This window comes from Cricetulus griseus, chromosome 7 (genome assembly GCF_003668045.3).
Source record: "Cricetulus griseus strain 17A/GY chromosome 7, alternate assembly CriGri-PICRH-1.0, whole genome shotgun sequence".
NCBI lineage: Eukaryota > Metazoa > Chordata > Mammalia > Rodentia > Cricetidae > Cricetulus > Cricetulus griseus.
In genome coordinates, this window is record NC_048600.1 from 10,440,558 (window position 1) to 10,456,126 (window position 15,569).

At 39.4% G+C, this 15,569-nt stretch overlaps 1 protein-coding gene across 2 annotated transcripts in view; it reads right to left on the reverse strand.

The window, feature by feature from the left end:
- Lclat1 (lysocardiolipin acyltransferase 1) overlaps positions 1-15,569 on the reverse strand; it is a 119,970-nt gene that overhangs the window by 70,293 nt on the left and 34,108 nt on the right. Inside the window, exon 2 of one of the 2 annotated variants that reach the window (XM_027424407.2) lies at positions 2,069-2,237. In XM_027424407.2, coding sequence (XP_027280208.1) covers positions 2,069-2,233 — 165 coding nt within the window. In that variant the 5' untranslated portion in view covers positions 2,234-2,237. The remainder of the gene's footprint in view (positions 1-2,068; positions 2,238-15,569) is intronic. The other variant, XM_035447593.1, reaches the window with a different exon arrangement.

Here is a 15,569-nt window from a genome sequence, read left to right on the forward strand (position 1 = left end):
GCTTTGTGGCCTGGGATGGTAGCACATGCCTTTAATACCAGTACCTGTGAGGCAGAGGTAAATAGATCTCTGTTTTTGTGATATAACAGAATAACAGCATATTCCATAAAAATGAAAAGAAGTTTTTCATTCAGATGAAAAGTAGAGAAGACAGGGTATATAAACTTACAATTGAGGATACTTTAGGTTAATGGGCTGTCACCTCCACAAGGTGGATATCCTTACCTGTCCTACTTATCACTATATCCAAGAATCTGGTTCACTCTGCCTGTGTCCTGAGAACTTTAGTGAAGTTGAATTTAAAGATATTGGACTAATTTGTTTGGCAGAAGGAATTTTAAGACAAGAAAGCATTTACTCTGTGGCATAGCTACTTCTTATTATATTTACCCAGGTTTATAATTAAAAAGAGAAAAAGAGCCTGGCAGTAGAGGCACACACCTTTAATTCCAGCACTGAGGAGGCAGAGGCAGGAGGATCTCTGTGAGTTTTGAGGCCAGCCTGTACCAAAGAGAGAGTTCCAGGAAAACCAGGGCTACACAGAGAAACCTGGTTTCTAAAAACAAAACAAAAAGAGGGGGAGGAGGGAGGGAGGAAGGGAGGGAGATTGAGATTTAAATGTGTAGTTTGTTGAGGAGGAAAAGAGCTCAAACAAGTTATAAACTTCACAGCCAGGAAGAACCACGTGGCTCAATGCTGGGACAACAGGAAATGTCCCTGAAGAGAAGAACTTTACCCACTAAGGGTTCCAACTTGTCAAAATAAAAGCTTCCTTGAAACGGAATGCAGCTAAAGGTGTTCCCTCCCTTGTCTGGGAAAGTGTTCCCCAGGGTCAGCACATGGAAGCTGATGGCTGTCCTCAAGGTGACCAGGTTATAGCTCAAACTGGTAAAAGAACATGACAGCATTGTCCACTTGACTAGTTTTACAGCCATGAAAGACTCAAGGCTGAGGAGGTCACAGAGTCCCCTTCAGAGAGCAGCTGATGCCAGGCAATGTGTACAAATGTCTACCCTACCCCCAGCACCATTCCAGTAACTACTGAGTCAACCTGCATGCACAGCCACTGCACACTTTGATCCTCTGGGCAGGCACTCCACCTACTGCCTAAGGGGAAACAAGGGACTCATTCAAACAGGTGGAAAGGATCCTTTACCAATTAGGGAAGACTATTTCCCTTCTTTTTTCCTTTTTCAGGTACTAAATTCATCGTCTCTACCAAAACGGACTCATACACTCAGCAACCTGAGGAGAAAAGAGGAATAGCTGTCGCTAAGGAGAACGAAGGAGCCGAACAGTCCACCATCCAAGGGAAAGACAAGTACACAGTGCCCACTGATGCACAGCAACCTCTTCCCAGGCCCAGAGAAGGAACCTGGACTGGAACTGACAGTTATCAGCTCAAGATGAGTAGGAGATGCGCTTGGAACAACTCTAGAGCACAACAGTCTCTAAGACTTTATTAAACACCGTGTACACACTTTGCTATTAACCTCATCTTCAGAGAGAAATCACATTTTCTTGATTTTTTTAATGTCCCTTATTTTTGTAATTACTAGGAAGAAGTGAATCAATCACATCTCTGTCAGACGTTGAAAACATGTTTACTATTCATGAGAGGGTTACACTTTTACTTAAAATTTTTTCATACAATATAATTTGATATTCTTTCCCCATAGAATCTTAATATGTGGCACTGCTTTGTAAAACACAAAATGGAAATGCAGAATAAAATTTAATGGTTTAAATTCTTCAGTCTTTAAGATTTATAGATTTTTCTAGATATAAATTATACCTTCCATTATATAAAATATAAAAGAAAATTCATGAAGAATGCAGAAAGAAGCTCTCAGTTTTCTGTAAGGTTCTTTATAAGGGTTTGCTTTAAGGACATGAATGTTTGTATTTCTATTTTTTCTATTTTCTCACTTCTTTTCTAAGTCAGACATGCCTACTATAGAACACTGAGGACCTCTGTTTCCCTGAATACCAAACCTCTGGTGCTAAAAAAGTATAAGAGATGGGCCACCCAATACAAGTACACAGACCCTTCTGACATGTAACTTACCACAGGAAGCGTGAGCCACGAAGCTACAAAACGGCTGCTGATCCAGCGATACCACGACAGGTTGATAAACATCAAAGGAATAATGGGACCCAGCATAAAAATACTTCCAAAAAAGCTTCCTGCAAACAGGAAGAGTATAAAATAAAGCCCCTTCCATGACACCATGATTCTGAAAGATAAAACAAAACCAAAGAATATATTTTATTACTATGCATTTAGCTGCTCTAATTCCATCAAAATTATGCATACAATAATTTTTAACGATGAGGCTAGAGGAGACTGAATTCCCTGCTCTACAAGCCTAACAAGTCGCCAGTACACTAGAAACTGATAGATATTCTCAAAAGAGTACATAAATGTCTGTTCTCCAGAAAAATGTTGTGTGGTGTGTAAGAAGTCTTTTTGAAAATCAATTGGTATTTAATGTAAAGGGGTATCTTTCTCTTTCCTAAGTTACTAAAGGCAACAGTGCTCTAGCAGAGTAACTGAAACTGAAAGAAAAGAATCTGGAAGTGTTCATTCTTCACGTCAGACCCTGAGTCACATCTCTGGGCACCAAGTCTCAGATGGGTTCTTTATGAGCTTGGTGGGTAAGTCACCTGCCAAAGTATTACCTTAAGGGTACTTGAAACCAAACCTAACATGGATATTTTAAAACAAATGATGGGAAACAGTTAAAAATGAAAATTCCAACATCTGATCTTATAACCTAAACAGAACAAACTGACACAGAATGAAGTTTAACATGGCACCAAGTGTATTTTTTAAATTTCTACCAATATTTGATGGTATATACACAAAATCCTACAGAACAGAAAGAGAACAAATATTTACCAAGAGCTTCTACATGGGAACATTTAGGGAAAGGGACGAAGGACTCATGGGGGGAAAGATGACTAGGAAGCAATGGGACAAACTCCAGGCCACACAGAGCTAGACACATGCTCCCACAAACCTCCACATCACTGCATCTAAGCCTCGTTACATTAAAGGTATCAAGCAGCGGACTTCTCCCCAATCTTCAACACAGGCTTTATTTAATTCACTATCTTAGACCTGTTTCTTATACGCACATCCACCGTCACCACCTCCAAGGCTCCTCTCTTATCTGAAAACCTCTATCTACTTATTCCTACCTGTGTTACTTCAGCCAGCCACCAGACAGACAGACAGCCTTCAGCCAGCCAGCCAGACAGCAGCTAACTCTAGATACTTGTTCCTGACCTCCTTGGCAGAGCTACATTTTACACTGTTATGCCCTCAGGCAGTCTCCTCATCAAAAACTCCTATAGGCTTCTTCCCCATCAATTTTTGAGTTGATGTGATTATAAGGAAAAATATATCATTAAATGGCCTAGCTATTGTCAGATGAAATCTTTCCATTGTATAGCAATGAATCTGAGCCCCATGGAGGCTAAAAGGGCTTTCCTAATTCAACACAAAGCACGTAATCCTGCCCAGTGCACCTTCCACTGCCTCATGCCACCTCCCCCCTGCCATGCAGCTGAGAATTAGACCAACATCAACCTTTAACCACTTACTTTAACAAAGACAAACTTATATAAAGGAATCTATCACATGACTGCAATGGGATTTTATAGATTCGACCTAATCTAAAATGTCTTGAACATTCATTCATTTTTATGAAACAATAAGCATATAAAGAAATCCTTACTGTGTGCCAGCTACTGGAATAATCATCACCAAAGGTCTCTGTAACATGAATAAATAAATGACCCAGAGACTGATACTGGGGTTCAAACTTCAAGCTGATGATCAGAAAAGCAATGCAGTCGGCCACTAACTCTCACCTCTAGCTCAGGCTGAAAGGGCTGATCCATACACGAGCTCTTAAACAAATCTCAAACTGCTGCCTCTCCTCAGTGTGGCTAGAGAACAAATCCTCCCTGCTTCAGTGTGGCTGGGGAATGAATGCCTCTCTGAGGCCTTGCTTCTGTCTCATATACTTCCCTAATGTTGGAATTAAAGGTGTGAGCTATAACTCTCCTTTAGACTGATTCACTCTTGTGTAGATCTGGGTGGCCTTGGACTCACAGAGATCCATCTATCTCTTTATCCCTAGTCCTATGATTAAAGGTCTGTACCACCACCTCCTAGATTCTGGCTGTTGGAATTAAAGGTGTGTGTGACTGGTTTCTAAGGCTGGTGGCTGATTTTGCTTTTCTGAATCCTCAGTCAAGCTCTAATAAATCATAAATAATATATCACTAAAGGTATCACACATCTAGGAATGGAACTCAGGGTCTCTTGCATGCAAAGCACAAGCCCTACCCTCCTCGATCTGGTGATTTCATTTCTCCCTGTGTGCCCCTCTCTGACTGCATTTCAGAGCCTTTTTCTGTACTCTAATTTGGGGGTCAATTAGGCTAAGAACAGCTACATACTTATTTGGAATAGACAAATATTAAAAAAAAAGACAGTGTCAAGGGCTGACACAGACATGCAGCCATCTGAACTAACACACACTGCTGGTGGAAACACAAAGTTGTACAGAGCTCTGGGAAACAGCTTGGCAGTTTTACAAAAGGCTACATTTATACTCACCATATATACTAGTAAATCCACTGACTGTACAGCACAAATAAAACACTATCTTCACACAAAAGGTTCTGCATAATCCTTTATAGCAACATTCCTCATAACTGCACAAACTAAAACTAACCTGTCACTGTGGGTGAGCAGATACTGAATTAGTACTCAATAAAGATATATGCCTAATATAGGCATCCTGAGTTACTCTCAAATGGACTGTGCTGAATCAAAGATGCCAGGTGCAAAAGACATTTCTTCTAGGGGACATTCTGAGCAAGGCTAACCCACAGGAGGGGAAACAAGTAGTGGTTGGCAAAGGTTGGGGACAAGAGATGATCTGAGGACTGAAGGATGGCACAGGGAAGCTTGGGAGAAGAGCAAACTGCTCTGTTTCTTGACTGCACAGTGTACAATGGTGGAAAACACATCCACTAGTTTCCCTCCTTTCCTGCTGTGGAGCTCGGCACTGAACCCAGGGTTCATGCATACCTAGTACAGCTCTGCCACCAAACAGCATGCTCAGCAAGTCCTGGACATTTTAAATTGTGATCCTGCCTATAATCTAGCACTTGGGAGGCAAAGATCATGAGTTTAAAGCTACAGAGTGAATTTGAAGCCAGTCTAAGCTACATAGTGATACTCTAGTTCACAAATAAAAATTTTAAAAAAGCTATGTTCTTGTGAAATTCTGTATTTCAAATTATTTCAATAATAATGATCTAAACTATTTTTCCTAAGCTTTTATAATACGCTGGATACTGTTTCATGTATTTGATTTGAACAGACTTTAACAGTCACAATAATCTCATGTCCTGGTTATTTTATTACCCCTATTCCAGGCATCAGAATTCTGTGGCGCAAAAATGCTAATTTGCTCGAGGTTAAACAGCTAGTAAACAGCAAAGCTGGGAACTGGCTTTAGGGATTCTGGTGTTGGTATCTATACTCAATCTGCTATAGTATACATCTTTTTCAAGACCATTTTATTCTTGTAATTAAACACACATGCTTTATAGAATTACACTATAAGGACATAATTATAAACTAAAATTATAATACTTTATAAAAAGTACTCTGAATTTTAGAAGTTCACAGGGATTAATGAGAAAGGCTCATTAAGTCTTTCTTAGCTTAATATCCTTTAGTTCACAGGAGTGCTTCACTGTGATACAGTGGTATTGTGAAACATTCACAATACAGAGGTATTGTGAAACATTCAGGCAGTTGGGGAAAGGGATAATGGGTACTTCACTAAGGTATTCAAGAAGACATCTGCCTGGAGGAAGTAGTAGAGGAAGAAGAGAGAAAATTCAGGCAGAAAAACAACATAAAGGTTTGTAGAAATTTGAAACAGCAAGGTGCATAGACTTAGAAATTGCTGAAGTTTAAAAAAGCAACAAGGTTCACAGTGTTGGTATGCAAGAAATGCTAAGAGCACTGGCCCTAGGGAGAAAGCTACACCCAACTCAGGATGGGAAAAAACAGCACTTCATCTTGGCACAAGGAGTGGGGAAAATGTAAGGCTTATGACTCCTACTTTAAGATAGGTGTAACAGTAACACAAACATGGACAGCCTCACTTTGTTAAAAGCCTTCTCTGAACTTTGCAATAGATAACTCAAATGACTTATAGCAAAAATCTCAGGACTCAGAAAGTCTGCTATCAAAGACACAAACCACACCATTTGGCAAACAAATAATCATGAGCATACCTCTTTATCAGGACACGTCACCTGTCACATGAGGAGGCTTAGGCAGATCCTCTCTAAGACCCCTGCTAGTTTGAATATATAGGGTTCATTTTATCATCAGACACTTTATACAGGGCTCGTGGTATTTATCTCTTTAACATCTAATGATTTGTCTTGCTTGCTGGTGCAGATGTGTAATCCCAACTACCACTAACAGAATCAGGGAAATTCCAAGTTCAAGGCCTGGGTGGCTACGGTGAATGTACCATCCCGAGTAACTTGGATGGACCCTGCTCAGTGTAGGAACATTTGCAAGGTACTGGATCTAATCCCAAGCACTGCAAAAACAAAGTCCATAGACTTTGAATTTTATATACCACCCAAGCATCTATGACATGGAAGAAATCTATAATCTTGCTCATATGCAAAGTTGAATTTTAAATACTACAAGTCTATAAAAGCAAATAATGTTATGAAGACATAATGAAACCAATTACTCTGTTTACTAACTTTAAAAAATTTAAACAGAAGTCATTTTAGTAACAATGACTCCAGCCAACTGGCTAATTTCCTCTCAAAGAGCCTTTATTCTAGCTACTTCCATTCTCTTCTGGGTATGTATTATGCTATAGTGGATTCGTAAATTTAAGGATTTACATAAAAGGACTTTGCTATTTCTCCTGACAGTGCCATGTGTCCAAAAATAAACACTTTATATTACCATCCAATCCAAACAAAACCTCAAGTGTGTGTGTGTGTATGTGTGTGTGTGTGTGTGTGTGTGTGTGTGTGTGTGTGTGTGTAAAATTGTGTAGGCTGGAACAAATATTTCTAGGTGACATAATAAACCCAAGCATAAAGTGGGTGACTAGCTATGCAGACAAATCCTCATGTCAATCTCCTACCCTTTTAGCTCCTTCTAGGGCTTCTCTTGACCAACCCAACAAGAACGAAGAGACCCGAGCTGCCTCATAGGTCTGGCTTTTGAGGAAGAAACAAAGCAGATTCTATGGCACCCAGCAGAACAATATAGAGTTAGCAAAAATCGGGTTGTAAACTATATGATTACCATTTTCTAATGACAGTTGATTTTTATATATTTTTGTTTCTTTAGGGTATATGCAGTAATTCTTTCCATTCTTATTACTTATATCCTTTGTGATAAACAAGTTATCTTTCTTACTTTTTTCAAGGTGCTGAGGATCAAATCTAGGGCCTCTCACATGCTACACAAGCACTCTACCACTGAACTACACTCATAGCCCAAAATTAATCTATTTGTTAATTTTGATTAAAAATAAATGTGTCAGGAAAGAAAGAAACTCCTGTAAATCCTTATCTTTAGCTCTATAGATCAGTGTATACTCAACTCACATCAGAGAAGTTTCTTATTGCAATAGACGGTGACCGAGACAAGAGACACAAACTTAGGAGACTATGAAGGATGCTGCTCCACTGTGCTAAACAAAACAGCTTTGAGCCTCGAATGGAATGCCCAAGTGAATCTGGCACAAATTCCAGTTTGAACTTGGCTTCATGACCACATGATAATATAAGTAAGCACTGCTGTCCTTTCCATACCTGGTTTCTAGATCAACAGGTGAAAGTCATTTTATCTGTCTCAGGCGTCTGTTTTGACATACTCCTGTGAGGTGCGAACTAAGAAGCAGAAGGAACATAAATTCCCATTGGACAGCCAACACCTGAAGGGTAAACAGCTGAGTCTGTTTACCAGAACTCATCACATGCTTACCCACTGCTTCCCTAAGAAGAAGATCTGACCAACTCTCTAGAAACTGAAGTTTTATGATCACTCCCAGCTGCCCCAAGCACCTTTGAGAATCTCAAGAGTCTTCAGCTAATGATGGCAGTAGCAGAGTATGCTTACCTCTCAGTTAAAACAAAACAAACAAGAACACCTAGGGCCAATGGGTGGTGGCATACACCTTTAATCCCAGCACTTAAGAGGTAGAGGCAGGCGGATCTCCATGAGTTCAAGGCCAGCCTGGTCTACAGAGCGAGTTCCAGGACAGCCAGAGCTACACACAGGAGGGACCCTGTCTTGAAAAAAAACAAACAAACAAACAAACAAAACCAGGTAGGTAGGTAAGTAGACAGAGAGGAAAATACGTAGGTAGGCAATAAATTTTTAAAGAAAAAAATGGCAATGACTCACATAAATGGATAACAGCTGTGGTGAAGCACACAGAAGGCTTCAAAGATACTGGCAACATTCTATTTCTTAAGGACTGTGACAAATATGTATGTTCACCAATACTTTTTAGACTATCAATACCCATTCTTCACATATTTCATATACATTACATTAGCAACAATATGATTATAGGTCTGCCCCACTCTTGAATGAAACATGGAGAGAACTTTCACTCCTTAATTCATTTACTTTTTGCATTAGTCTAAGTTTTAAAGAATAAACATGCATTTTACAACGTAAATATTTTATTATAATAATATCAAAAACATGTTAATCAATCCATAGTTAGGATTATTTGTTCCAATCCCTAATTACCTTACAAAAAAGACAATCCTTAAGAGTTAGCTGAGACAAAGATATCAAAGAAGTTTATAATTTCTCTTAACTAAACTAGTAAGCATCATGTTACTGACTCACATGATAAAATCAAATATATAAAAGAAAAATGTGAGCACAAACCTTTTTGACTGCATATATATGCTTATAGGATAGGTCTTTTTTGGAAAAATCATCAAATAGCAGTGAAAAATTAAAACAGTGAACCATCATAGCTCACTTACAGAGATTACCTTGCATGAACAGGTAAAAACTGGCTGTTCAAGTGTCACTCCAGACACAGTCATCACTAAATCACTGTTTTCTAACATAGTGAAATTCTTCAGCACTTCAGCATACAAAATAATAGTTTCTTTTAAATCCATGCATGCATACTAATTTGCGCAACACTGTTCTTGTAGGCACATCTGCGTTTCTTGTGACTGCTATTGAAGAGTTTACATAAGCTTCTCTGTGCACAAAACAAGGGCCCATATGATGTTTTTTCAGAACCTGGTAATATAAATACAACTGCCTTGCCCAGTAAAATGGAATGACTCTTTATCCCCCAAGGAGAGCTGTACTTGTTTTCCTTTCTGATGTAAAGGGACAGAAAGATAGGAGCTAAATGGATCCTTTCGAGAAACAAAGCTTATGGTTATTACCTCTTTCTTCTCTTGCATTTCATTTTTATTCTCAATGGCATTGTCACACATGTCTTTTATTATAACCAACTTTAAATTCTTTCAGGAGACAGACTACTAATTTAAAATAAATTAACATCTAATGTCACCATTATCAATGTTATTCATCTTACTTCCTAGTCATACAATTGAGTCTCTATTAAAACGTGGTATCAAAAAACAACTTTACTTTAAAATTCCATTCAAAATATTCTGAAGACAAATAATACACAAAGCATCAGGACAAAGGCTTCTTTTAAGTCTAAACTTAAAATATTTTCTCTATCAATTGAGTACTCAGAAGCTGAAAAGGTAACACAGAGTTTGGTGTGGACCATTCAACCGTTTGGGAAAAAGACAGACACTGTAATAGGGGAGAGAAAAACAATGTCAATTCTTCCTTCCTGCAGCAGCAAGAGAAAATGATTTTCTCAGATACAACACATACAGGTAAACAGGCACAGTAGTCAGAAAGGTCTTACAAGAAACCAAACCACATTTACCCATAGTCATGAAGGAGCAGAACTGGGTCAATCTTTGGTTCCATCTACTAGACTAAAGCTGGAAGAACTTTCAGTACTCAGCCAACTCAGTCAACAAGCCTGCTATAACTCTGTTCGGGAAGTCCACTAGGGCAGTTCCTAGAACTGGGCAAGCGCAGCAAGGGTGGTATCAAATCAAAGGGCTAATTTCATTATCCACCTTGGGTGTTTGGACAGAGAAGAAACTCTATGTGTCTACACGAGACTTACATATTTTATGTAAATATGTAATACATACAAATATCCAGTTCTCTAACTCCTGATGTAATCTTTTACTTAAAATGTAATATGTAACCAGTCAACATGCAGAAAGAAGAAAGTATATGTCATATTATGAGTCTTTTTACTCAAAATTCCAAAATAGATAAGCAATTCTGTGGGAGCACCCGAAATGCAGTTTCTTGATTTGGTGCTGGTTACACTTAGGAATGGAATAACTTTGAAGCTTCATAGAATTGCACCCTTGAAATACATGTGCTTTAATTTGTGCCTTTCCACACTATTTACAAAAATGTTACACATAATAATTTAAATTACATCCTTTATAAACAGCCCAATCAGATACATGTAGATCATGAGAAGAAAACACAAATGGCCAGTATCTGCTTTGCCTTTTATATTCTGAAACCACCAGTGTTCTTCCCTTCACAGTTGAAAGGGTATAAAGTGGAACAAGCCCTTCAGAGGACAAACTGGTTAAGTAGCTGGAATAGTACTGAACATACCTATCATGAAACAGCTCTTAGTGTTTACCTCAGAGAGATCCTCAGCTACATGTCCAAGCATGCTCCACTGTCACACCAACAGAGAAGAGGAGAAGTAAAACAGTCTACAATGGGGCAAACTAGATGAAGGCAGTCCATCCAACCCTGCAGACCTGTGCAGCAACTGTGAGAAATGAGCTGCTGCACTTCCTACACTGCACTCAACAACTCTTGAAGAGGGTTCCTTTGGAAACCTCAAACTTGAGATCCATCTCAAATGCTGAGATTATAGGCATGATCCCAGCACACCTGGGCTCAAGATACATTGCTAAAAGAAAAACAATATGAAACCATTTGGGGAGTGTGAACGCCCCTCCCCTATGCTCCTGATGCTCTGTAGCTAATATAGATAAATGTAGATAGACGCAGAGGCAGTGGCCTATAATTCTAGTGCTTCTGAGGCGGAGGCAGAGGATTACTTGAGTCCAGCAGTTCACGGCTGGCTTGGATAATATCAAAAATCAGCCTCTAAAAACCGAACAATATTATATAAAATGTGCAGAAATCTGTCCAGAGGGATGGCTGCCAGGGCAATAGATAGTCACCTCTGAAGGATGACACAATCTGCAACTGGGGTAGTCAAAGGGAGTTGACGTTTTCCATAGTGTCTTATAAGGAAAGCATTTCCACCTGTTACGTTACACTAAAAGGAAGCCAAGTTAGGATGAAGACAGAAGTGTAGCCAAAGTTCTATGCTCAGTAAGACCTGTTTGTTTCTACTTTACCCCATTATCAAAGCAAAAGTGGGTAACAAGTGATAAAGTAGAAATAACCCAAGCTCTTAGCCAAATGATTGTTAGTTAGACCCTAAGCTCAAAATAAAATTTTACACTCAAATTTAAAACAATTTAATTATACATTAAAAGGAATGATAAATATCTTCTCGTTGACCTAAAACTATACTGACACCACCAAGGATCCTAAGAAACTCAAAACCATCACGCAGCCAGGCTTTGTGGTTGAATCGGGATGATCCTAGTAAGCCAACCTACGTTCTACAAGAAAGCCCACCTTCAAAACAAAACAGAACTCATCAATTGATTTCACAGCATTTATCTCCATTCACATGTGTTTAAACCCATGTTCAGTTTCTCTTTTCACACAGAACTAGCTGGTCAAAATGTGCAAAGGAGGACCAGGGATGTAACTTAGCTGGAGAGAGTGCTGCCTAGATTGCACAGAGCCCTGTCCATCCCCAACACATAAACCAGAGATGGTGGTGTACACCAGCATTCCAAGTACTCTAAAAATAGAAGAGGCAAAAAGATCCAAAGTCAAAGCTCCTAAGTGACTGACAGAAGCACCAATGACTGTCAAAGCAAGCATAGGATCTAGTAAAATCCTATTTACAAAATATGAGGTCATGAAAACAAGACAGGATGAGATAAAAAGAAAACGTGGGGATGGGGGATTGTGGAAGCAGAGAAGGGAATATGGGAAAGGAAGAAGTGACTCCTACAGGTAAGGTTCTAACAGGAAACCTCTGTTTAAAATATGAGGAAAATCAAAATGGGTACATATTTGTATCCCTGTTAACTTCCAATTTTTAAACAGAAGTAATCCACATTAATTGAGAAAAAGGGGAAATGAAAAGAATCAGCCTAAATTTGCCAAGTTACTTCAAGCATTTGAACAGAAAACAAGCACCAATCACCTCCAATGCTAACCATCTTCAGGCAAAGGAATTATGAGGAGTAGCAACATGGGGCCCAGTCCTCCTCCTGTGTGTATTCAACAAAGAAAGAGGACCACTGAGAACACAGTAAGTGCCAAGTTCACAGAAACTCAGCAGTCTGTCCATCTGTGGAACTGTACGTCTGGAGCTGTAATTAAAGCCAGTGGGCTTTAAAACATGTGGTCTCGAAGCCCAGTGTCTCAGCAGACACACAACAAAGAAAACCAGATGTGGGAAGGTAGGACTTGTACCTGACTTGTACCTAACAGAACACAGCCAGCTGTGACAGGGAGACCATTAAGCAGACCACAAACAAGTAAGCCACTGAAAAAGGAATTAAGACACAGCAGGGCCTGGGCCTGCAGAAGGGACAGTCACAGTTAAACTGGGACAACAGACAGAGGCAGGCTGGTGCTGCTGTCCTTATGGTCCACACCAAAGGTAGGGTGGGGGTGACTGGCAGGTCCTGAAGAAGCTTCACTGAAGTCTTTGGATCTCTGTTGGATTCTGTTGCTTCCAAATTATTTCAAACAGTATGTGAGATTTTTAATGAAATGACACCAATATTTTTCTGTGTAAATGGCAAAAACACTGTACTACAATTTCCTGTTATTACAAAAAGATTTCTAAGACCTAAAAGTTAAAACCACACACACCCACACTGAGCGGAACACGACCAATGTGAAACCATCTCAGAAAGGATGATTGGGGTAGCCAAGATGCCACCTAGCGGGTATTTAAGACTACCTTCCTATTCCAATTACTTATTATAGCCCTCATAATGTGAACCACAGAGTTACAGTATGGTCCAGGAACTCTACTCCTCAGTACACACCAAGTGAAATGAAAGCGCTCATCCATACAAAATCAATCACAATTTATAGGCACTGTTTAATAACAGTCAAAAAGTAGACATAATGCAAATGTTCATCATTTAACTGAATGGGTAAGCAATATATCTAATCAGTGAATACTATAGAACCACAAAAGGAATAAAGTACTACTACAGAAACTCAGCAGTCTGTCCATCTGTGGAACTGTACGTCTGGAGCTGTAATTAAAGCCAGTGGGCTTTAAAACATGTGGTCTCGAAGCCCAGTTTGTTTTGGAGACTGACTCCAAAAACAACGTGCTAAAGTGAAGGATGACAGTCAAAGACTCATGGACACTACAATTTTGTTTCTGTGAAATGTCCAGAATAGCTGAAGCTTCAGAGACAGAGAACAGGTCGGTGGTCCCCTAAGGCAGAGGTTTCAGGAAATGGAAAGTGACTATAGTCCAAACTTTATTTGAGGAACTTAAAAAAGAAAGGTTCTACACTTAGACAGTGGTGTTGGCTGCACAACTACAATCTGTAAGTCAGTGACTAGCAAACTTTATAAGCATACACAGCTTTAACTGTGTGGTATGTAACTACATCTGAAAATAAAAAAATCAAATGGTGATTACCAACACATGAATAATTCTAGCCAGCTCTACTCTGTAGATCACAAACGCTGAGGGAAAAGAGAAACTATGAGACATTATAAGAAAGAACTACCACCTCAGAAACTATAAAGATATTTGTAAGTCTGCTTCATATGTGAGATGGGGAGGGTTAAAGCAGAAGAGGGCCTACCAGGTATTAGGTTTCAAACTGGGACAAATGGCTGAGGTGCCTATTTAGCACCTTATGGAAGCAGACCTGGCAGCCAGGTTCTATAGCATTCCTTCCCTACCTGTTACAGGGCCTTCCTGGCTGGCATCCCTGGCCCCCTACCCTGATTTTTCAGCCCTGGGGCTGGGTGGCCCTTCCCTAGCTGTGCTTCCCTATATAATCCAACTGTTTTGGTTCCCTGGCCCTTTCATCTATTCTTTGGGCCTCCTGGTTGCTCTATCTAGTCTCCCTCTCCTCTGCACCCTTCTCCCCACAAGGCTCAGTGTCATGTCCACTCTGGGCTCTCCCAGATATCCCTGCCTTTGGCTATACTCCTTTTTATCTACATTTAACTTTCTCCTCTACCATACCTAGGTGCAGTCATGCCCTATCCCTTTATTTTGTTTTTCATTCACCAGGGAAGAGAAAAGTCAGGGAAAGGGAAATAAGAGCAGAATGGCATGCATATCATCAGAGTGCATCGTGTGTTTACAAAAATGCACTTCATCATTTTGTATAATTAGTATTCAGTAGCATAAATGTTCAAAGATGCAAAATAAAGCCAGAGAACAAAGCAAGACCAAAAAGTAGACAAAGTAACATCACTGATAGGAAGAAAGACCAGTCACTCAAAACACTAACAGCTGTTCCTGTGTAGGTACCATGATTGCTTATTTTCTAAATGGTGCCAAGAACATGATTTTTATATAATAATAACAAAATCCCCAACAATATTATAAAAGGAAACTCAGAAGTCAGTATTTCTTTTTCGGAGTCTGAATAGAGCCTATCACTGATACATATCTTTTAAGAGTAGTATTAATCAAGCCAGGCAGTGGTGGCACATGCCTTTAATCCCAGCACACAGGAGACAGAAACAGGTGGATCCCTGAGTTCAAGGCCAGCCTGGTCTATAGAGTGAGTTTCAGGAAAGTCAGAACTACACAGAGAAACCCTGTCTTTAAGAAAACAAACAGTAGTATTAATCACTAATAGAAACTATGAAATTTGAATCACATGGTATTAGAGGACATGGTTCCAGTTTTAGATATGTAAGAGCTAGCATTCAGACTTCGGTATCTGTTTCTGATTTCACTGAGTGAGCAGGACACTTAACAACTCACAGGACAGACAAATAAATTGCTTCCCTCATGAAATTATATTCCTTCAAACAACAGGCTGATCATATTGCTTCTACAGTTCATAATCATGCCACTGCCCTTAAAAAAAGATTGCTAAGCTACAGGTTATGATAACAAGGCAATATTTCAAGTAAAACAAAGATGGCAATCATTCATGTTAATAGACACAAGCAAAATGAAAACAGTCAAATCATTGCCTCTCTTTTAATCTACTCTTATGGCAAAGTAATTCAGCCTATATGTATTCAAGGATCTGACACTCAGATCTGTATGCTAAGCCATGTG